The sequence below is a fragment of the Ichthyophthirius multifiliis genome, assembly GCF_000220395.1.
Source record: "Ichthyophthirius multifiliis unplaced genomic scaffold scaff_1120509250314, whole genome shotgun sequence".
Lineage (NCBI taxonomy): Eukaryota > Ciliophora > Oligohymenophorea > Hymenostomatida > Ichthyophthirius > Ichthyophthirius multifiliis.
This window is the reverse complement of record NW_004086865.1, coordinates 4,495-28,394: the sequence shown is the minus strand read 5'-3', so window position 1 is coordinate 28,394 and position 23,900 is coordinate 4,495. Positions and strand designations below refer to the sequence as shown.

Here is a 23,900-nt window from a genome sequence, read left to right as displayed (position 1 = left end):
ATATATAATAATTTATTTTATATATTTATATATAGATATATATTATATATCATTACTTCTTTTTCTTTTCTTGTTCTCCGAATTTAACTAATTATTCTAATTCAAGTGAATGATACCTTTCTTTCTCATATTATTCTGTTAAAGATTTTAAATTATCAGTTAAATTTATGTTCTCTTCTTTTGTTTTTATATATTTATAATCTTATTCCTGTTCTAATTTAAGTTTTCCTATTTAAATTATATGTATAAATATTTATATATTTAATTTACTATTTCTTAAAGAATAGCCTTATGTTATTCGATTTTTTTCTTTTCATCATTAATTTCTATTTCTAAATCTTCTTAATATCTTTAATCTTCTAAATCTTCTATAATTTATTTTTCTTTTAATTCTTTTACTCTTTACTAAGATATATATATATATATATATATATATATATATATATATATATATATATATATATATATATATATATATATTTTATATTTATATTAACTTCGTATTCTTATAATATTCTATCATGTTATTATTTAGCTTTTTCTAAATCTTCTTCTAATTATTCTCTTTTTTCTTTATCTTTCGTATATTTTTCTTTTATACTTATTATTTATTTCAAATTTATTTTATTTTTTTAAATAAATAAAAAAATATTTACTTATTTAAAGTTTATTTATTATCTGTATCCATTTTATTATGTATATTTTCTAATTCATTTAAATAAAAAAGTAACTTTTCTTTTTGCTTTTCTAATCCATAATATTAATTTTAACTTTTACAAGTATTATTTTCTAATTACTTTTAAATTATATACGTATATGTTTTAATTTTAAAATTAATAATATTTTACATTGATTTATTAATTAAATCCTTATTTCATTTCTTTAAATTTTAATTAAGATTCAGAAGCTAAATCAGGTAATGCTTTAGTATCTTTACTTAATAAATCAACCATTCCATTTTTATAATCATCTTATTTCTTTTTCCTAATATATAAATATATAGATATATATATGTATTGAAAAAAATACATATCTCTAATGGTTTTTGACAAAAATTAAATGTGGGCATTTAATTTTTCTACATATTAATCTTCTTTTTATTATGGTTCGTTTATAATTACTTTTTCTTTTTATTATTTTTTATTATATTTTAATTTATTTGGAATAAAAATAACTTATTATATCATTTGGATTAAATTTTTTTATGTTTATTCTAAATATTCACTTTTATTAGTATTTGTTAAAATATTTTTTTTCATTTTATTTTTTTCTTTTTATTTTTAAATTTATATTTAATAATAATATTTTATACAGTTATTTTTATTTTTAAATTAATTAATTATAAAATAAATAAATATATAAAAAAATAAATATATATATATATATATATATATATATAAATATATATATATTTATAAATATTTATATATATATACTTACATATATATATGTATTTATAATTTTTTTTCATTCATAAATTCTCATATAACCTTAAATTTCTGATCTACAGAAAGCACAATTTTTTTTTTCCATAATTATTTTAATACAATCTAGGCAATATTTTTTATGTCCGCAAGGTATACATGCATGATCGCTTTTATTAGACATACAAACAATACAGTTTTTTTCGTCATTTTCTAATTATTATTTTTCTATTTCTTACTTTTATTCTTCTTAATTCTTATTTACTTTAAATTTATTAATTATTTATATTTAAGGTTTTAATTAATCGTTTATTATATTTTATGAGTTTTTATAATTATTTATTTTTTTGTCATATTATTAAATAACATCACTTTATATAATTTACAATTCATTTATTAATTCCGAATCTTAAACATTTTAATATAGGCTTATATTTTTTAATTAAAGAAAATATTTTTTTTTTTAAATAAAAAAATATATTACTTAATCTTATCTTAATATTATTAAAAAATAGTTGGAAATTAAATCAAAATATCGTTATTATCAATATTATTACATTACTATAATAATTACTTTTTATAATTTTTTATTTAAAAATAATATGTACTTCCATAAATATAATAATATATTAAGTATAGAGTTTAATATATTGATTAATTTACATGTTTTATAAATATTAAAATAATTAATAAAATAAATTATATATATATACATTTATTATATTATAATAATATATTTTACTTAAATATTTTTTAAATAATTTATATAATCAATTATTTTTATGTTTAATCTTTCGTCATTTTCTTTTTTTAATTTATTGCATTTTAATTATTTATTGTTAATATGTATTCATTTGTATTTTAATCTATTTATATTATAATATCGAAATTTTCAATTTAGAACATATAATTTAAGTTATCTCTTTTTATTTTTGTTTAAATAAATTACATTTATTTATTTTTTACATAGCATTTTTATATAAAATAATTTCATTACATTTTACTCTTTTTTATTGTTTTAAATATTTTGTAGTAATTAAATTGTATAAATTGATTATTTTTCTAATTAAATAATCCATTCATAACATTATTTATTTCTATAATAAATATTTTAAATTTAGAGCTTTATTTATTAGTTTTATTTACGATTTAAATGCAAATTTTTATTAATATTTATGAAACTTTAATATATCATAAGACATTTTTTTCTTTTAAAATAAGAAAATTATATTATTTTTTACTTTTTTTTTTTTAATATAAAAAAGAAAAAACCTAAAAAAACTTCAAAATAAATTACCAAAATTTTAAACTTTAAAAAAATAAATAAAAAATGATAAAAAAAATCTTTTAAAGTTTGATTTAGGATTTTTCAATAAATAAATAAGCGATAAATATGGTTAAAAATGTTGCCGTTATGGTTAAAACGGGTTACCACTTTCTCCTTAAAAGGCAAAATAAATTTATTCTTAAATAGATTAATTTTTAAATGGATGGAGTTTCAATTAGGAATATACAAGACTATTAAAATATTTCTTCACTGAAGATTATACTATGTCAGTTTAATTTTTAAAGGAAATAGCAAAAATAGACGCTTTAAATTTTTAAAATTGTCCTTCTTTTTCTCTATAAAAGGGAGAAATTTTAACATTGGAATTATATTCGCCAACTTTAAATGGATTAAGTTAGATTGATTTTTAATTGGCAATGCGAATTAATGAAATGAAATTCGAAGATTATTTTTTAATTCCGGTTTAGGATCCTTTTAATTATAAATAATAAGTATAAACATATAAATTTTTAAAGTAAAATGAATAAATTTAGAAATAATTAGAATTAGAACTTTAAAAAAGTTAAAAATAATGAAATAAAATTAATTATATATATATATATATATATATTTATATAAAAGATATATGTAATAAATAAATTTAAATATATAATAAAAGTTATTAAATAATTAAATAAATCCAAAATTTTTTATTTTCTTTGTAAATTATTTTGGATAAAAAAACATTATTATATATATCATACAAGAAAAAAAAAAAAAACGGAATATTTAATAAAATGAAAAAAATATTCAGCAACAAATACATAATAATTAATAATAAATATTATCTAAAGAAAGATATATAAATATATATTTTTATAAAATTATAAATTTAAATATATTTATATATATATTTATTATTATTATTAAATTTTTTATATATTTAAAAATGTCTTTAAGTCCTCAAACTTTAAAATCAGTTGGAGAAGCTTTAGGAACTGATATATTATATATAACTAAAATTTGCCATATTTCCTAAATGTCTATTAACTATTATATATGTATTGGAACTCGTTAATTTTATTTTTTCGATGAGAATTTCTAATTCGTAAAAGGATAAGTAAAATACATACATTTATTGAGAATTTTAGTTTCGAAAAAAAATGACTAATTACTTTAATTACATTTTAGTGAATAAAAAGATAAAAACATGCCTTTAAAGATGAATATATATACTGAAGATAGGAAAGCTATTATTGATTATTTAAAATATTCATGGAAAACAGACTTTATGTTTCATTAATATGAAGTTAAGGAACTTCCTATATATAAATATGATATTATTTTAGATTAAGAAAGTTAGTAAATAAAAAAAAAAAAAAGTAAGATTGAAAATATGATTATTAATATATATATATATATTTATATATATATATATATATATATATATATATATATATATTAGCACCTCCTAGTTTTTTATTTGAAACTTATTTAGAAAATTAGAAAGTTTAAGAAAGCAAATAGTTTTTGAATGGTTATTGTTTTCATATGAATTTAGATTTTAATTTTATTTAAAATGGATTTTATTAATTTAAAAAAGTAATCTTTATATAATTTTTAATTTTTATATAATATATATTCAAAAAGTATTAAGACTGTTAAATATTTGTATAAATAACAGACATGTTGCCCTTAGAAATTATAAAAAGTATGGGAATAAGAAAGGATTTGGAATAATATGCTCTATATTATGCTTAATATATAGTATAAGAACATAATTATGACACTTTTTATATTTTATCATCTAATTAATATAATAAAAGACATAATTATACTGAAGATCTATCATAATGGAAAGGTTGGGAACTATAAATTAAAGTAAGAGTATCTAATAAAGCCGTAAAGACTATAGGAATAATTATTTTAAGAAGAATGTATTTACCACCTTTATTAGATAATTTTAATGATATAGCATTAGTAATTTTCGGAAACAAATAAAGTATACAAGGAAATAATAATAAAATCTAAATTAAAATTGGAAATTAAAAAGAATGTGAAATAATTTAAATTATTAGATAAGTCGCAGACTCTTTTTATTATAAAAATATTAATTAAAATGTATATAAAACCTTAATAAAAGCTAAATGTGATTCGCTTTCTATTGATTATGAATAATATGCGTATTTATTAACTTTAAATGGTATTTTAATATATATATATATAGATATAATATATATTTAAATTAGACAAAATATATCCGAAATATATAATTTATGGACTTGAATTTATAAAAAAAGTGTTAAATTTATTAGATTAAGATAATAAGATTAAATAATTTAAAAAAATAAAAGCCAAAGATATTGATATTATTAAAAACAAATTTAAATAAGGTTAATTAGGGTAAGATTTAGATTGTACTTTTTTTAATGAGGATAGTTTATAAATTATAGAAAGAAAAATGATATAACATACATTTAATAAATCTTTAATTGATGGAGAAAAACTGATATAAGACCACGATGATAATATTAATATTATATAAGAAATCAATTAGCAATAATCTTACAAAAATTAAAAAAAAGGAAATAATATAAGTAAAGAAGAATTAGAGAAAAGTACTTAAGCATATAATTAAATTCTATAAAATAAATAAAAAATGATTTGGCGATAGAAGTTATCTAGGTATACAATATATGTATATATAAAAGTAATAAAAATAAAAAAAATATAATAAAAAAATAGGTATTTAGCATATTGTTTAGATGGTGGAATATTTGGAAATTTATTTACATTAGATGATGTTATATTAGGTTGTACTGACTAGGTATATATATATATATATATATATATATATATATATATATATATATATTAATATGTAACTATTTTTTATATTTAGAATATTAAAGTTCAAATACAAGAAATTCTTGATTATTGTTTATTTTTTTGTTAGGAAGAGGGTGAATTTTAATTTAATGGTATTATAAAATAATTTGAAAAAAGTATTGAGAATTTAAATAATTATACTTTTAATGAAAAAGTAATGATAAAATTGATTTAAAAGCATTATTTTTATGATTAACTTTTAATATATGAAATGTAGCCTTAATTATATACCTCTATTATGATATATTTTTTATAAGAATATGATTCTGTTGATTTAAAAAAAGCTGTATGTAGCCATTTAATCAACAAATTAAGTAAAAAAAAGGAAGATTTATAAATAACAGAGTAAGTATAATAATTAATTCTCGAATTAATATTGCCTATAATAAATATTTACGATAAACACGAAGACTTATCACTCTAACTACTTGCATGTATAGCTTTACTTAACATATCTTGCTAAATAAAGGACTCGAAATTCACTATTTAAAAAAATGATGGTATAAACATAGTATTATAAAAACTTGAAAGTGTTGATTAAAAAATTGTAAATTATTCATTAAAATTAATATAAAACTTAAGCGAAATTTTTTTAATTTTAGAATCTTTTATTGAAAAATAAATCGAATAAAAGCTTTTAAATATACTAACTTAATATAAAAATATATCAAATACTAGATATAATGTAGATGTTTTATGTACTTCTATTTAATTAATAAAGCAATTACTTTCTTAAAAAGAAATCATATTTTCTTAAATAATTAATAAAAGACATCTTATATATAATATGATAATTGCTCCTTCTGAATCTAATTTAGAAGAAGATGAACTTTATTTCGATGTTGCTTTAAAATCTGAACTTTTGAGTGTACTTGCTAAAATTATAGAGGCAGATAATTCTAATACTACACATATTGAGATGTCTGATATAAGTTCATAATATTTTAGGATACTTACTTATATTAAAGATTTAATTAAAAATGTAGTTTAAGGAGATATTCTTGATAAATGTTTAATTGTTATACTTACTTTATGTAAAAACGCAGATAAAGGAGAAAATGTAGTTAAAATTATGTAATCAGATAGTGATATGTATAAAGCACTTAAGTTTATTTATTTCGAAACCGAACATATTTCGGAATAATTCAAATAAAGAGTTAAAATTTGTCTTAAATTATTCCATAATGAATAAATTGATTAGGCAGACAAAGGAAAAATAAAAATGAAAAAAAAAATGAAAAAAAATTTTTTTTTTTTTTTTTTTGTAAATAATAATTTATATATATATATATATTTATTAAATTAATTCATTTAACAAAAAAAAAATGAAATCACTAAAAAATTAAAAAGCTTATTTAGCTCCTTTTATGTACGAAAAAAACTTAATAGAAGAGTTAAAATTTAACAAAATACAAATATTAGAATAAATAGGTCGTCTATATATAACTGAGTATTCCGAAAAACATATATATTGGTCTTAAAATACATGGGAAGACTTAAATGTAATATAATTTTAATCAATTAAATAAACTGCAAAAGAGTTGAAAAAAATATCCAATTTTTGGTATTTTTATATACACTAGGATTTTTTAAAAAATCGGATAAAATTAATATAGGAAAAACTTCCTTATATAAAAACTAAGGACTTTTAATTTCCTATATTTTCAAATAAACTAAATTTTTTGAACTCATTTACTTTTTTAAATGAAAATGAAATTCTATTCTCTTTAAAATGCTCTAATAAATTTACAAATGGCGAATTACTTTTCTTGTAAGATAAAATAAATCCCCCAAGTAGGGCATATTTAAAATTATGGGAGTTATTCTGTTTAATAAATAAAGTTCCTTAAAAAAACGAAAAAATATTAGAATTAGGAGCATCACCAGGCGGTTGGACTTGGGTTTTGTAATAATTCGAAAGTAATATTTTGTCTATAGATAGAAGTAAAGTTGATAAAAAATTAATGTATTATTAAAAAATGGAATTTATTTAATAGGATGCGTTTAAAATTTTACCAAAAGAAGGATTTTTATTTGATTGGATGTTTTTCGATGTTGCCTGTTAACCAAATAAGGCTTTTGAATATATATAAAAATGGATTTAGAGTGGAAATGTTAGTTTTATTGTGGCCAGTATCAAGTTTTAGGGCTTGCCGGATTTTGAAATTATTTAAAAGTTTTAAAATGAATTTTAAAATTGTTAGATTTTCCATCTTTCTTGTAATAAAAATGAACTTACGTATTTTTGGGAAAAAAAATGAACTTTTTGTTTTTTTTTTTTTTTATTTGTATATATTCTTATTTTTTTTTTTAATAGTAAATAATTTATTTTAATTGAATTTTTTTTTGTGGGGAGGGATAAAAATATATGTTTTTTTTTTATTTTTAATTAATTTTTTCTCAATAAAACTTATATTTTTTTTTTAATTTTATACCTAAAAATAAAATTATATATGTTTTTTTATATTTTTTTTAAAAAAAAATTATATATATTAATTTATTTTTGAGAAAAAAAATATTTGCTTTAATTGATAATTTATATATATTATGGTAATTTCGGAATTTTTTTCGATTATTCTTAAATCATAAAACTAGCTTTATACTATATATTTTATAAATTAAATTATTTTTTCTTTTTATTTACCTTTTTTTAATAAAATAATGAATTTATATTTTATTTTAATATTGTTTTTTTGTTTTTATAAAATATATAAATATTGTTTATTATTTTAAAGAAAAAATGGATAAATTTCTAGTAATAAAAGCTCTAAAATTAATAATGGAATAATAAGATAATAATAAATGTTTTGAATGTAATTAATTATTATATGAATAATTTGGAGTTTCAATAAATTTGGGAATATTTTTATGTTTAAAACATTGTAGTTTACATTTATTATATGGAAAAAAAATAAGCCAAATTATATTTTATGATTCAAATTTATGGTAAAATAAAAAATTGTTAAAAAAATAAAATATATATATATATAGGGATAAAAAATATATATTATTTGCCTAAAATGGTGGAAATAAATAATTAAAAGATTATATAAATGAAAATGATTTAGATATAAGAGAATATAGTTAAATATTTTACAGTTAATAAAAAATAAAAGAATATATAAAATAAGTAAATTTAATATAAAAAAATAAAATAAATAAACAAAAAGTTATAAGAAAATGTTGGAAAAGCTTTAATATAATAATATGAGTTATGTGATGATAAATATGTTTATTTTTTATTAAAAAATTAATAATATGAAATAAATATTAATATGGAACAAAATAATTCTTAAAAAAACTAAATTTATACTTAATTTATTGGTTATGTATAGAATAATAAGGTAAAGGTATTTTTATATTTTAATTTTTTTTTTTTTAAATAATCTTTATTTTTTTAGATAGAATAATAACTGGAAAAAAGCTAAGTACAAAAAAAAATTTAAAATTTTGTAAATAAAACGAAAGAATAAATATAAGAAAAGTAGCAATATATAATAAATAATACTAAAGAGTATTACAGAAATGAAGATTTTGAACTTAAATAAATGAAATTTTAAATGATAAAAGAAAGTTTAAGGGAAAAAGCAGATGTTGTTAAAGAAGAAATCTCATTTAAAACAATATAATTAAAGGATATTGCTTAATAAACAAAAATTAATTTATAAAATAAATATGGACATTAAATAAATGATTTAAGTGTAATATAAATATATATATATATTTATATATATATATATATATATATATATACTTAAAGTTTTATTTAGAATTTTATAATAATTTTTAATTTTTTTAAAAATAATGATGCAAATATAATTAAAATTATTAATTTAATTTTCATATATATATATATAATTTTTTTATTCTAGTTTATATAATCTATTAGATATAAGAACTAATATTATATATGGAATAAAAATCATAATATAATATATATTTTTTTTTTTTATGTGAACTTATATTTATATTATTATTTAAAATTATTTTTTTATTTTTATTTTTTTTGAAAATAAATAAAATAGTAATAAATAAAAAAAGAAAATATAGAAAAGTTTGCAAAATAAAAATTTTGTTAAATAAAGACTTTTTTTTAAAAGGATAATTGAAAATTTAAATTAAATAAAAAAAAAATTATATATGGAATAAAAACATAATATAATATATATTTTTTTTATGTGAACTTATATTTATATTATTATTTAAAATTATTTTTTATTTTTATTTTTTGAAAATAAATAAAATAGTAATAAATAAAAAAGAAAATATAGAAAAGTTTGCAAAATAAAAATTTTGTTAAATAAAGACTTTTTTTTAAAAGGATAATTGAAAATTTAAATTAAATAAAAAAAAAATTGTAAATAATAAAAAAAAATACTACTTATTATAATTTTGTATATAAATAAAAAAAAAAGATATTTTTTTTTTTCTCTAAATAAAAATAAAAAATATGTTCATATTATAAACTTTATTGCTTTTACTAATAAAATTTTAATTTTCTTAATAATTAGAAATATTATTATATAAATAATTTAACTAAGCATGTTTTAAAACTAAAGCATTTGAAAATCGAAGATTTAAATTAGAATATCATGTATCAGGATAAGGAGAAAAATAAGTTGAAATGAAAGTAAAAAAATAAAAATAAAAAAAATAATAATAATAAATAGTATATATTAGATATTTAATTTCACAGAATCAGATAATTAATTGATTAACTAATCTGAAAACGTTATTGATTATAAATATAAATATACTCCAGTTTCTAATGTAATTTTATAAATATGCTTTTATAATAAAGATGGTTATTAAAAAATATTAAATTTTAATTGGTAAAATGTTTTAGAAAATAATTTTGTAACATCAGGTATAATTAAAAAATATATATTTTATATAAAAAAAAAGAATAATTTTTTTAAATAAATAAAACATTATTTTTTTATATAAAATATATATATTAATTTTTAAATTTAAAAGTATATTTTAATGTATTTTTATAATAAAAAATTATAATTAATTATATTTGTATATATATATATATATATAATATAACAAAAAAGAACATATATTTGATAAATTAAGATAATTGTAACAGATAAATAGAAAATTAGAAAAAATAAATAGATAATATAAAACAGATTATCAAAGATCAATTATGCATTCAAAAAGTAGTTTTTATTTTTTATAATTACTTTATTTATTATATAAATTAGTTTTATAAAATACTAATAAAAGAATAAGAATATGTAGTATTTTTAAAATATTAATCATTTTTATTCTCGCGATTTTATAAATATATATTATAATTAATTCATTATAGAATTATTTTAGTTAAACTTTTTAAAAAATTTGAAAGTTTTTTATGTTAATTTTTCTTTTTTTACAATTAAAATTTTTTATATAAAATATTTAATTAATAATAATTGATATAATAATATAAAAATAGGTTAAAAATATAGAATATTTAATATTATCATTAAATAAAAAAAAAAAAAAAATAATATATAAATTAATTATAATAAAATTATACAAGATAATAAATTTTAATTAAATATTATATATTTGAAAAAAATATAAATAATTACAACAAATATAATAAAAATAAAATTAATAATATAAAATAATTTATAATTTAAATTAAATATATATAAAAAAAGATATTTTAAAAATAAAAGTAAAAAATAAATTTTTTATAAATTATAAATATAAATATTATTATAAATATAAATATATAAATATAAATATATAAATAAATATATATACTTTTTTTTACAATAAATATATAGTATTTAATATAAAAAAGGTCATGATTATATTTTTTTAATTTTTTTTTTAAATGAAAAATAGACATAATAATATGAAAATTTGAAAAAATCATTATTATTGATAATATTTATATATCAAAAGTAATTAATTATATAAATATATAAAAATAAAATAAAAATATATTTATTTTTTTATAATTAAATATATATTTATATATATATATATATATTAATATTTATATTTATTTTATATTTATATCTATTTATATATTCACAAAATACAATTTTCATTTTATTCATTATTTATTAATATACTAATTAACTATTTTTTAACATCTTATATATTTTTTTTAAATAATTTTTCTAATTTATTATTTTTATTTAAAATTTTTCTAAAATTTTAAATAAAATTATTATTATTATTAATATTATTATTTTATTAATAAAAAATTAATGTTTTTGTATTTTTTTATTTTAATTTTCTTTTTAAATTTTTTAAAATAAAACTGAAGATCCAAATTATGTATTAGAAACACGGAACTACATGTATTTCCTTTCTCTAGATTCTTTTTATTTATTTTCAACATTAGAATGATTTTGCTTGAAAAAATTGTTTTAGTCGTAAGTTGTTAATTAAAAATTATGTGAAATACTCCCCTTTTTATTAATTTTGGACAGGTTATTATACTAATATATTTAAGAAATTTATTTTGGGGAGGGAATAAATGGATTTTTAACTTTTATAATTTCTAGTCTTGGCCTTAGGAGTCTATTATTTAATTTAAAATCTTCACTTTTAGTTTAATTTTGATTGATGTTTTTTTTTGTAATTTAAAATATATTTTATACTTTATTTTTATTTTAATTTTTATCTATTTATTATAATTTATCGAAAAAAAATGAATCTTTACTTGTACTTTTATTACATTTTTTAATTTAAAAATCTTAAGAAATATTTTTATTTATAAAATAATTTTTATTATCATAATTTTAATTTTCTTGATTTTTTTTTTATAAATTATTTTCTTTGGTAATTTTTTTTTCTCATTTTATTATAAATCAACTAAATAATTCTCTAAATAATTCAAATTTTTATTTTATACATTTACATTTTAAATTTTTCAGTATTTTTTAAAATAAATTATTCATTATTAAATACAATATTAATATTTTTATTTTAATTTCTTTTTATTATAACTCATCTAAAGATTCTTCTTATATATTTATTTAAAATTATTTCAATTTTTTGAAAAATATTTTTGGATTTATTAAATCATCTTCAGGAGCTATTAATATAAAATATAAAATATAAAAATAAATATAAATAAAATATAAATAAAATATAAATATAAAAATAAATATATATATATATATATATATATATATATACATACATATGTATATATATATTACCTGAGTCAGTATCATAATCTTAATTTTAATAATTTTTCATTAAATTAATTTATTTATTTAATTTTTTATTTTCATCTACAAATTATTAAATTTCTTCTTAAGTAAAATAATCTCTCCAAAAAAAAGAACGCATATTAGGATAATAACTTTTAATTAATTCTTATTATTTAAGAATATTATTTAAAAAAGGGTTTTTTTTCTTTTTAATACATTATTTATTTATTATTTTTTAGGAGAATTAGGAGAATCAGGAGAATTAGGAGAATTAGGAGAATTAAGAGAATTAGGAGAATTAAGAGAATTAGGATAGTTTATTTATATGCTATCATTTATTTATGATTATTATTCTTAAACTTGTATTTATTATTATTAAATATTTTTTTAATTTTCTTAAAATTATGTATTTTCCTACATATCTTTTTATTTATTTTACATTGTTTCTTTTTAAAATAAAGATAATTAGATTTTCTATAAAGGACCTATTAAAGACATATTTTAATCTTAATTTTCTTAAATAACTGAAGTTTCCGAAATAATATTATTTTTACTATTTTCCTTTACTAATTATCTTTTTTTAATTTTACTTAAAAAAGACGAGACTTTATTATTTGTATTTGTTTTAGTTTTTTAAAGTGACGAAAACGAATTATTTATACTTAAAGCTTATTTATTATGTTTTTTTTTAGGTGTAGATAACTTTGAATCATCTAATGGTTTTATAATTTTCTCATCTAAGATTTAATTATTAGTAATAAGTATTAAATCTCCGTTATTTTTAAATGATTCCTATACCATAGTCTATTAAATTAGAGTAAATTTCAATAAATTATTGCATATATCGATTCCCATATTTAAATAATCATTTTCTTAAAATTCTATAATCTCTTATTTATTCTTATATTAGAAAAGATTTTTATTTTCAAAAACTTACTCTTTAATTTATATTTATTAATCATAATCAATTTTTCCCATTTCTTATTATGAAATCAGTTTTTATTAATCAACTTATTATTCATTTTTCATTAAAAAATATCTATTAGTTTCCCACCCAAAAAAACTGGCATCGAAAATAAACGAAAACCTAGCTTTAAGCTCATTCTAGACTATAGCCCTTGCCGTGGATAGATTTTACTATTTTAAAGACATTTCGCATTATTAATAATTGAAACAAGGCATTTATTCATGCATTATTTTTAAAAATAAGCGATTTGATGCCCATTTTAGATTAGATTTTATACCATTAGCTTATTCACAACCGAACATAAAACAATTCTTTTAGGTACTTGAAGCGTGAATATCTAAAAAAAAATATATCTCTTTTCTAAAACAGTATTTTATCATATATTATTTTAAATAGAAAATTTCAGGATCTAAGCTCTCTGATGGATTATCCCATTATCTATATATAAATAAATATTTTTATAATTATATAATATAATTAAATAAATATATATATGTATATATATATAAAATAAAAAACATATATTTATATATATACATTATATATATATTTTTATCATTTATAAATATATTATTATTTTTTTAAACCTATTTAAATCACTTCCTGATATATTTGTTCTTGTATTTCCTACTGAAACTCCATCTGGGTTTATCATTGGAGCTATTTTAAAAATAAAGATTTCTCTTAATTTTTAAGCTGCAATGTCATCTGATAATAAATATTCGATTAATCCTTAAACTATTAATGAACTTGGTGTTTCTGCTGGATGCTATCTAGCAATAATAAATATTATTTTTCTTCTATCGTATGGCAGTATTTATTTAATTTTTTTACTTGCTGAAATTTCTATTAAATAAATAGCCAAACCTAGCCTAGATCCTCCCACGTTCTCCTTTTTATAGAAAATATTTTCAGTAATAATTGTCAAAGATCGTGTTTTTTAGTTAAATTCATCAACTGAATTCTGCATTTTTTTTAATATATTTTCCATCTTTTCCACAAAATTTACTAAATCTGCAAACGTATATGGTTTTTAGAAAGAAAATAATACTCTATCGCCTTAATTTTGGAACGTGTATGAAAATTTAAGAGTATAGAAGAAATCAGATAAAGGAAGATTTTCCTAATTTTCATCTTCTGGATTTTTTCTTCGAAAGCCTGATTTATTATACTAGATTTCCCCAGAAAATTTTTACCATTAAACACCATTTACATAATCTACATTTCCTATATAAAATTTCATTCCCTGTAAAAAAAGGGAAGACTTTTATCGGCAATTTATAATTTGGAAATTAATTTTTTAGTCTTTTTCGCCCCAAAATTTTACACCAAAATTAAACCATTAAGTAAATCCTAAAAAATAAATTTTATATTTATATATATAAAGGTATAATATATATATATATATATATATATATATATATATATATATATATTATATATATATATATATTATTATACCTAATGTGTTTGTATCTGATTTTAATATTAATTTTACATACTCCAGTTATGGATGAGATATTATTTAACTTAAGTTTGCGTTTTCATAATCTGCATAAAACTCGAGAGTTTTATTTTATTTGTCTCCTGTAAACTTTATTTGTTTTTTTTTTTTTTTATAAAAGTAATAAAAAATAAAAAAAGTACAATTAAATTATTAATTGATTTTGGAATTTAATTATATTTTTATTAAATAAAATCACAATAGCCTAAACCTTAATTCCTAAATAATAAAAATAAAGTAAGATCCCTTTATTTAATTAAATGCTATATTTAAGTAAAATTTCTTGATATAATTTCCTTTTTTTCATTATCTTTTTCCTTATCAACTATATATTAATAATCATAATAAAATATCTCATAAGGTTCGAAAATACGAACATTGCCATAAATTACCCATTTTAATGTCTTTCCACATATTTTGCATCTATAATCACTATCTGGACTACAAATATGGTCAAAATGAAGTCCCTTTATAATAATTTAATACATATATATATAAATAAAAAAAACTTAATTAAATATTTCATATAGTTCTTTTTCACGACCTTTTTTCCAAAATGACTCATCGCCAGTACTCGTGAAATCCTTTTTTATATCATTCCATTTCCATTATAATTTATCCTCAAGTGAGTATTTACCTTTTTCAACTAAATCTAATGGAGCACCTAAACTATCCCATAGATCTTATAAATTGCTCATTTTTTATATTTTTATTTTATTTATTTTATTATATAATATTTTTATTTTTTTTAATAAAAAAATTATAATATTATAAAATTTATAATTTTATTTTTAAATATAATTTTTTTTTTTTAATTTTATTTGAAAAAAATAAAACCAAAAGAAAGATATTTTAATTATAATTTTTTTTACTTAAATAATCAAAAAATGTGGATATCAAAGCCAAAATAAATAAAAACCTTTTTTTCTTTAATAAATTACACTAGAAAGCAATTTACATAATAATAAGGAGAAATAGTTAAAAAAAACCATTTTTTTTAAATAATATATATATATTAATAAAAAGAAAAATATTTCAATTTAATAATATTATGAGCTTTTATAAAAATCTGATAAATAATAATAATAAATAGGATAAATTACAAATATAAATGAAATAAAGCATTTTTCCCAAAAAGCCAATCTAGAAAACTTTAATAAATATTATTTTATTGCATCGAAGTATTTTTCATAAGAACAAATTAAAGAGGTATTTAGCGAATAAAGTATTTTATCATATTTAAAAGAATATTAAGAAGAATAATTCGAAGAATTTTTTAATAAATTTTGCTTAGTTAATGCTTATTATTAAAAAGAACAAGGTCCTATTTTAAATTTATTGTATTAAAATTACGATTAAGTTCAGAAAGATAATGAATAATTAAAAATTCATCAAATAACTATGATTTGTTATTTTTTAATATAAGAATAATTAGATTAAAAATTGGAAAAATATAGAAACGATTTCGTGGCTGAATATATAATTAAAATTGTAAAAAAATTAGATATATTAGAAAAAGCATTTTAATTATAATAATAAAAAGATTTTAAATTTTTAAAATATTATTTTTATTTAATCTGTAAAAGTAAAAAATAAGAAGATTTTAAAGAAATGTTAAATAATTATTTAAAATAATTGAAAATAACTGATACAGACATAGCTTAAAATAAAAAACTTGTAAATTTTTGTGTAGAAATTATTTAAACAGCTTTTAATTATAATTAAATTTTTATTAAATAAAATTAAAATGATGTTTAAATTTTTCTTGAAAATATAATATTAAATTCTAAATCTTATTTAAATTAGTTTACTTTTGAAAGATTATATATAGTTTTTACTAATATTAATAATTATATAAATAATTTAGATCGCTTTAAATATTTAAATCAACAAATTAGTAAAAGCTTACCTTTTTCTAATATTGATGATAGAATAAGATAAAATATCTTCTATCTTATCGGAAGAAATTGTTATGTATCTAAATATACATTAAAATTGTAAAAAATATATTATATATATTTATATATACAATTTTATATATATATATATATATATATATATATATATATATATTTTTATTTTATAATTTTTAGTATTAATTCATATAATTTTAAATAATTTGATGAAAATTCCTCATTTTTTTAATCTTAATTATTTTAGAATTGGTTTTTGTGCACAACTAATTTGAAAATATTCTAATCATAAAATGTTACAAAGGAATTTATTAATTAAATATTTATAAATGAAAAAGCAAATAATAATTTAAGATTTTTATCATATTTTGCAGTGACTTTCTTAAAGTTAAAAATTTTCGATAATTATTTCTGGTCTAAATATTTTTAAATTACTGATATAATTTCGAAAGAAAATATAGTTTAATATACTTTTTATTAATAAGATTTTTTATATTTTAATTACATTATTTATAAAAATGAAATTCCAGAACAAGTAAGAAAACTCTTTGATTAAAAATTTAATAATTATAAGCCTTAATATAATTAATAATACTTTGTCGAACCAAACGAAAAATAAAAATTTAGTTATTAATTAGAATAATAAATAATTAATTATTTATAAGAAAATAAAATAAATTTTGAAAAAAATTAATTCAGTAATTATATATTTACATATATACATATATGAATTTATATATATTTATAGTTGACACTTATTATGTGAACTTTATTATTGAAGATAAAAAATATATAATTATTAATTAAATTAATAATTATATTACTTAATAAGAAACAAATAAATTGAGCTATAATTTATCCACCTAATTTAAAATTGAAAGTCTTTCTAAAAAAGGTTTGGATGTTTATACATTAGATTCATTTGATAAAAATGCTTTTTAAAATTTTATTAAAATTTGTATTTAATAATGATTTTTTATTTTAAACATAATTATATTTTATTTAAAATTATATATATATATTTTTATTTTTATTTTTATTTTTATTTTTTTACAAATAAAAAGATATTTATTTAAAAAAAAAAATATATATGTAAAAACTAAAATTAAAAATTAAATATTTTTTTTTATATTTATATATTAATTATTTTTTATTTTATTTAAAGCATAAGTTTAACTATAAATATATTTAATCTTTAATAGTTTATAAATATTAACTATTTATACATATATATAATAATTATTTTTAACTAATATATTCTCATAAAAATAACTAATTTTAATTGATATTTTAATTTAAAATAATAATAAAATAATTTAGTTATTACTTTAAATGAATTAATTTTTCATATATATATATATATATATACTTTTATATTTTTAATCAGTGCATTCATTATAATTATTAATTGATATCTTTTTAAATATAACTCATAATATAAGGATTATCCATTAAATTATTAATATTTAATACCTAAAGCATAGATTTTGTTTTATTTATTTTACTTTAAATTTAATTAAAATATTTATTCCACCCAAAATAATAAATAAAAAAAATTGCTGTAAGGCTATAATAAAAAAGTATGGTTTAAATATTAATAATATATTAAAAATATTAATCGACCATTCCTTACATAAAATTAATTAAAACAATTGAAAAATTTTTTACTAGAAAATATTATTAATTTAATTCTGCAAAATCGTTAGCTTAAATCCAACTTTATATTTCAAGTCGGAAATCTTATATTTCTTAACTTTCAAAATAAAAAAAAGATCTTTAAAAATCTAAAATACATAATTAAGTGAAAATATTATCCCTTTTTTTAATATTCCATCATTTAAGTTTGAACATTCTAATATATCTATATTTTAGGTGTTATACATCGGATAATTTTATAAAGTTTCACATGCATTTTATTATAATAAAGGAAAATAAAACTCTAAATACGTATCTTTATTATATCTATTATATGAAAAGTTTTTTTCTATGCTGGTTATATTTAATATATGTTAATCAATTATTTCTATACTATTATGTAGTTATTACATATCTATTGCTTTAGATTAAAGTTTTACATAAATGGATAAATAATTAATTGAAAAAATACTAAAAAAATAAATAAATATAAAATAAAATTATATATTAATAAGGGATTTTACTAAACTAATTTTTCTCTTATTTCATAAACAATTTCAAATTCTTACGAACTTAATTTTGCTTCTTGAATAAAAATAGAAGATTATACTAAACTAATAATTGGGTATATTAAAATAAGTAAAAAAGCTATAAAGCCTAAAAATAAAAGGTATTTATTAATAAGCATTAAACTAGAAGTTTATGATATATTTTTTTTTTATGACTAATTTTAAATTTTAGTTTGCATTTTAAGATTGAGCATAATTGACTTTGTGAAAAGAATTTTATAAAAGCAATATATTTATACTTTTTAATAAGAAATCTAATTTATTAGAGGGAAAAGTAGCAAATAATCTTAAAATTTTTTCTCTTTCTAACTATACATATCTATAAGTAGGAAAAATTAAAGATATAAAACAAAAGGAAGTAACTGAAATTATTATTAAAGTAACCAATTATAAATAACTTATTTAATTAAATCCATTATTTACTTCATCTTTTAATATTTGATTAGCTTAATCTATTTATGATAAGTATAGGTCTCTATTTTTGGATATAAAATCACTCATTAAATAATCCTAATTTAAATCTAAATCTTTATAAAAAAAAACTTTTAAAGTAAATATTTTAATGAAAAATCAAAATTTAAAATTTGTTTAAAGGATGTTCCCTAATAAATAAAATAAAAAAATTATATATATAATATAAATATATAAATATATATATATATATATATATTATATTTATATATATTACATCATCTTTAATCATTTCTAATTCAATATTACTTTCTAAAATAAATGTTGCATATTTTTTAATTTTATATTATTATTGATAATATTCTATACTTTATTAAAATAATATGTATTATTATTACTGTTCGTTTACAAATGTTTTTTTTATAAAATTTGATTTTTTAAAATCATCATCATACAATAAAAGTTTTAAATAATTATTTTTAACAATTCCATGTATAAATGATTTTAATAGAATTCCCCATGAAGAATCTTTAAAACATGATTTTTCCTTTTTTTAAATATTTTAATTTTTTAAATATTTCAAAAAAAAAAAAAATACATAATTAAAAAAATCTCTAGTTTAAATAAACAAAACTATAATAATTACCATTAAAACAATAAAACATAAAAAACCAGAAAAATATATAGTTTTTAGAATAGGTAAAGTTTTTACTTAATTAATTTAATTATATAAATAAAGCTTTTTTTAAAAATTAACACTAATACTAGAATTAACTGATTACTAATCTACATTTTACAACTATCCTTTATTCTTTTAACGAATTTAATTTTTTTCTTAATAATCGCTTTTAGATTATGCTAATTAAAATCTTTATAAATAATCATTATCATTTATGTTCTTTTAAAAAAGTAAATATATATTATCTTTATATATATATAAAAAAAATTAATTTAAATTTACCATTATATTAGAATTTGATTATTAATTGTTATAATTATAATTATCGCTATTTTTATATTAATTACCCAATTAATGAACTTCTTCAATATTTGTAAATTTTTTAATTTCATTTTAATTTTAATTTGATTAGTTTTATTAAATATTACTGGTCTAAATATTTAAAATTACAATATATTTAAAATAAATATATATATATATAAATTAATATATATATATATATTTATTTATTTATATATATATATATATATATATTAATTTTATAATTTAATATATTTTTTACTATTAATTATCTGTTTGTAATATAATTATCAATGTTTGATCTTTCTGTATTATTTTATTAATTTCTATCTGTTTATAATTACTAGTTATGATTTTAAAATATTATTCCATTATTTTTAGAACTTTTTTAAGAATAATAATTATTTTACTGTTATTATTATTATTTATCGCTAGAAATCAAAAACAGTGCTTAATCTGTTGAAGCTTCTAAACTAATATAATCTAAATTTGATTTTTATCTATTTGATTAAATATCACTTTGAATTAATTGTATCCCAACATTAATATTGTTTGTTGAAATATCATGAAGCTATTAAATCACTTGATATTAATTATAATTATTATTATTATTATTATTATTATTATTATTATTATTATTATTATTATTATTAATTTCATTAATATTTTTTATATCTTCACTTTTTTAATTTTTTTCTATGCAATCATTAATATATTTAATTTAAATATCTTTTAAAGTCATATTACTATTATGTAATTATTCTTCTTATATAGCTTCTAGTTAATTTTATATATTAAATTTACCTTTCTAAATATTATTACTAAATATTTTATCTGTAAAATCAATATCATCATCTTTATCTTAAATTATCATACTGCCTCCTTTTTAATAATTAGAATTTATCGAAAACATAATTGTTCCTGAGGATATACTTTACGCATTTTTTTATTCAACAAAATCTTACAAAATTTCATTTAATATTTCTAGTTTTTTTTATGGATTATTAATAATTCTATATTTTTAGATTTCAATAAATTTTATAAATTTCCTATTAAATTTTATAAATAGTTTTTTTGTAGATAATTAACACTCAATTAAAGTGTAAAAATCTTGAGTTATATTATTTAGAAAATTGAATATTTTATTAATTTGCTATTATTTTGATTTGACTTTTTAATATTTGAAAATTCGGCTTATGTTTTTTATCGGTACTAAAATATATTAAGTTCCTTCACATTCAAAATTTTAATTATATAAATTTTATCCGATTTTTGGGATTAAATAACTTATATCAATTTTGGAAAGATTTTCTTATTTAAATTTTTATTTAGAATTTTTTTTTTTTACCTTTTTATAATTTAGTTATGTTTTCGAATAAATATTTGAATAATTCATAAGTTATTTCGGTTAATCTTCCTGTATTATCGTAAAAAATATATTCTTTACCTTCATATTACCTTTAGATTAAGGCTACTACTCCTATATCTTAAGCAATTGATTGATCAAGTTTAAATTTTGTTAAAATAGGTACAATAAACTAATTTATTTATTTGATTATTTATATTTATAAAAAAATATAATACGTTTTGATGATTTTTCATAAAAAGTAAATTTTAATAATTTTTTAAATAATCTAAATCTCCCTTATAAAAATTATTTTAATTTTAAAATAAAAGAAAAACAATTACTTTTTAGATAAAATTATAAAGTAATTTGTCATGAAATTTGCTAATTTAGTATGGTATAAAATTGCTAATATTTTATTAACCACATTGTTTGAATCATACCCGAACATATCATAAAAATTATTAGAAGCCCCAAGTATAGTACCTATAGGATTCATTAAACTTACATATATGGAAGAATATTTATTATCAAAAATATTAATACTATAGTCATCTTTTTTCATTTTTAACTTCCAAATATTTTTACTTTTATTTTAAATTATTTAGGTCTTCTTATTTACAATCAATATAATCAGTAAATATTTCGGTTAAAACTTATAGATCTTTACTATTAGGATTAATATCATACAGGAAGATAATTTGTTATTCAAGAAGAGACCTTTCTTTATGGTAAATAAGTCCTTTTTATTATAATTATTCTAAATCGAAAAAATCTTGGGCTAAAAATTGTAAAAAATCCTTTAATAAATTTAATAAACTTTTCATTTTTTTGTAAGTCCTCTAAAATTATTCATCAAATTGAATTACATAGTAAATTGCTAAACGTTAATTTTATATATTAGAATTCAAAAAAAAATCCTTATAATTAAACATTATTTTATTCTTGAATTAATTTATTACTACTTAGTTACTCCATGAATATTAGTGTACTTGTTTGAAACAATATTCTACTTGAATGATACTTAATATAGCTTAATTTGATACTTCAATTATAAATGCTAAATATTAGAAGTATATTTCTTAGTTCTGCATATTTTTCTTTAAATTTTTTTAAAAATATATAATAATTAATAATTAAAAAGATAGGTTTTTAAATATTTTAATAAATTAAAAAATATAAACAGTAAAATTATAAATATATATCAAATTATAACTAAAATTGCTAAAAAAATATATTATATTTTTATATTATAAATAAAAATAGTATATTATAAAATATAATATATATATATATATATATATATATATATATATATATTATATATATATGTTATATTTTTACTTTATTTTAAGATAAATATATATTAAATAAATTAACAATATAATCAGCTATATATTCTTTTCTGAATTTTATACCTATTTAATCTTCTCTATTCCATGTTTAATCCTTTAAATATATCAATAATTAATTATACATATTATTCAAATATATTTACCAATTCAAATTTTTTACAAAAACAATCAATATTTGTACAATTAATATAGTGATTCACATATATTTACTCGAAATAAATCCCTTTGCATTATTTTGAGTCTATATAATCTTCGAAAAATATCTAAAAATTTTTATAAATAAACTTAACGAAAATCTCAAACTAGATATTACTAACTTCTTCGAAAGTTTTTTAATTATAAATAATATTCAAGCACATATCTATAATATTATCAGTCAATATTTTATAAAATACCAGACTAATTCTCTAAGCAAAGCATATACTTATAAGTAAATAGACTACAAAATTGATTTCAAATGAAAAAAAAAT

General features: G+C 15.3%; 4 protein-coding genes across 4 annotated transcripts, besides 46 other annotated features; 2 read left to right on the top strand and 2 right to left on the bottom strand. All coding sequences in view use genetic code 6, as the record gives it.

Annotated features, from left to right (window-relative positions):
- Position 1: 1 nt before the first annotated feature.
- Positions 2-50: a microsatellite.
- Positions 51-270: 220 nt separating this feature from the next.
- Positions 271-982, bottom strand: IMG5_065010 (hypothetical protein; the record flags this gene model as incomplete). Its single annotated transcript, XM_004036916.1, has 4 exons — positions 271-405; positions 498-600; positions 657-796; positions 849-982. Coding segments are annotated over 4 exons (510 nt in total), but the record flags the coding sequence as incomplete, so codon positions are not given.
- Positions 331-371: a microsatellite.
- Positions 411-493: a microsatellite.
- Positions 983-1,249: 267 nt separating the features above from the next.
- Positions 1,250-1,282: a microsatellite.
- Positions 1,283-1,340: 58 nt separating this feature from the next.
- Positions 1,341-1,411: a microsatellite.
- Positions 1,344-1,381: a microsatellite.
- Positions 1,347-1,411: a microsatellite.
- Positions 1,371-1,450: a microsatellite.
- A 1,849-nt stretch (positions 1,451-3,299) lies between these two features.
- Positions 3,300-3,329: a microsatellite.
- Positions 3,330-3,640: 311 nt separating this feature from the next.
- Positions 3,641-4,977, top strand: IMG5_065000 (nd9 protein, putative; the record flags this gene model as incomplete). The annotated part of the gene is made up of 2 exons (XM_004036915.1): positions 3,641-4,073; positions 4,253-4,977. 2 exons carry the CDS (start codon positions 3,641-3,643, stop codon positions 4,975-4,977), a joined length of 1,158 nt encoding a protein of 385 aa, XP_004036963.1.
- Positions 4,098-4,153: a microsatellite.
- Positions 4,978-5,519: 542 nt separating the features above from the next.
- Positions 5,520-5,566: a microsatellite.
- A 274-nt stretch (positions 5,567-5,840) lies between these two features.
- IMG5_064990 (hypothetical protein) lies at positions 5,841-6,371 on the top strand (the record flags this gene model as incomplete). Its single annotated transcript, XM_004036914.1, has 1 exon — positions 5,841-6,371. One exon carries the CDS (start codon positions 5,841-5,843, stop codon positions 6,369-6,371), a length of 531 nt encoding a protein of 176 aa, XP_004036962.1.
- A 420-nt stretch (positions 6,372-6,791) lies between these two features.
- Positions 6,792-6,825: a microsatellite.
- A 1,157-nt stretch (positions 6,826-7,982) lies between these two features.
- Positions 7,983-8,071: a microsatellite.
- Positions 8,017-8,085: a microsatellite.
- A 1,199-nt stretch (positions 8,086-9,284) lies between these two features.
- Positions 9,285-9,333: a microsatellite.
- A 150-nt stretch (positions 9,334-9,483) lies between these two features.
- Positions 9,484-9,937: a microsatellite.
- Positions 9,518-9,583: a microsatellite.
- Positions 9,910-9,955: a microsatellite.
- Positions 9,956-10,212: 257 nt separating this feature from the next.
- Positions 10,213-10,243: a microsatellite.
- A 224-nt stretch (positions 10,244-10,467) lies between these two features.
- Positions 10,468-10,546: a microsatellite.
- Positions 10,547-11,171: 625 nt separating this feature from the next.
- Positions 11,172-11,233: a microsatellite.
- Positions 11,234-11,271: 38 nt separating this feature from the next.
- Positions 11,272-11,338: a microsatellite.
- Positions 11,273-11,342: a microsatellite.
- A 194-nt stretch (positions 11,343-11,536) lies between these two features.
- Positions 11,537-11,617: a microsatellite.
- Positions 11,548-11,616: a microsatellite.
- Positions 11,618-11,663: 46 nt separating the features above from the next.
- Positions 11,664-11,742: a microsatellite.
- Positions 11,683-11,741: a microsatellite.
- A 12-nt stretch (positions 11,743-11,754) lies between the features above and the next one.
- Positions 11,755-11,787: a microsatellite.
- Positions 11,788-12,639: 852 nt separating this feature from the next.
- Positions 12,640-12,704: a microsatellite.
- Positions 12,647-12,706: a microsatellite.
- Positions 12,704-12,755: a microsatellite.
- A 232-nt stretch (positions 12,756-12,987) lies between these two features.
- Positions 12,988-13,065: a microsatellite.
- Positions 13,066-13,851: 786 nt separating this feature from the next.
- On the bottom strand, positions 13,852-14,890 carry IMG5_064980 (zinc carboxypeptidase family protein, putative; the record flags this gene model as incomplete). The annotated part of the gene is made up of 3 exons (XM_004036913.1): positions 13,852-13,889; positions 13,997-14,157; positions 14,307-14,890. Coding segments are annotated over 3 exons (783 nt in total), but the record flags the coding sequence as incomplete, so codon positions are not given.
- A 197-nt stretch (positions 14,891-15,087) lies between these two features.
- Positions 15,088-15,172: a microsatellite.
- An 807-nt stretch (positions 15,173-15,979) lies between these two features.
- Positions 15,980-16,012: a microsatellite.
- A 716-nt stretch (positions 16,013-16,728) lies between these two features.
- Positions 16,729-16,773: a microsatellite.
- Positions 16,774-17,227: 454 nt separating this feature from the next.
- Positions 17,228-17,296: a microsatellite.
- A 452-nt stretch (positions 17,297-17,748) lies between these two features.
- Positions 17,749-17,813: a microsatellite.
- A 342-nt stretch (positions 17,814-18,155) lies between these two features.
- Positions 18,156-18,186: a microsatellite.
- Positions 18,180-18,226: a microsatellite.
- Positions 18,180-18,235: a microsatellite.
- Positions 18,236-19,964: 1,729 nt separating this feature from the next.
- Positions 19,965-20,025: a microsatellite.
- Positions 20,026-20,866: 841 nt separating this feature from the next.
- Positions 20,867-20,924: a microsatellite.
- Positions 20,897-20,964: a microsatellite.
- A 353-nt stretch (positions 20,965-21,317) lies between these two features.
- Positions 21,318-21,383: a microsatellite.
- A 1,958-nt stretch (positions 21,384-23,341) lies between these two features.
- Positions 23,342-23,413: a microsatellite.
- Positions 23,353-23,406: a microsatellite.
- Positions 23,414-23,900: the final 487 nt, after the last annotated feature.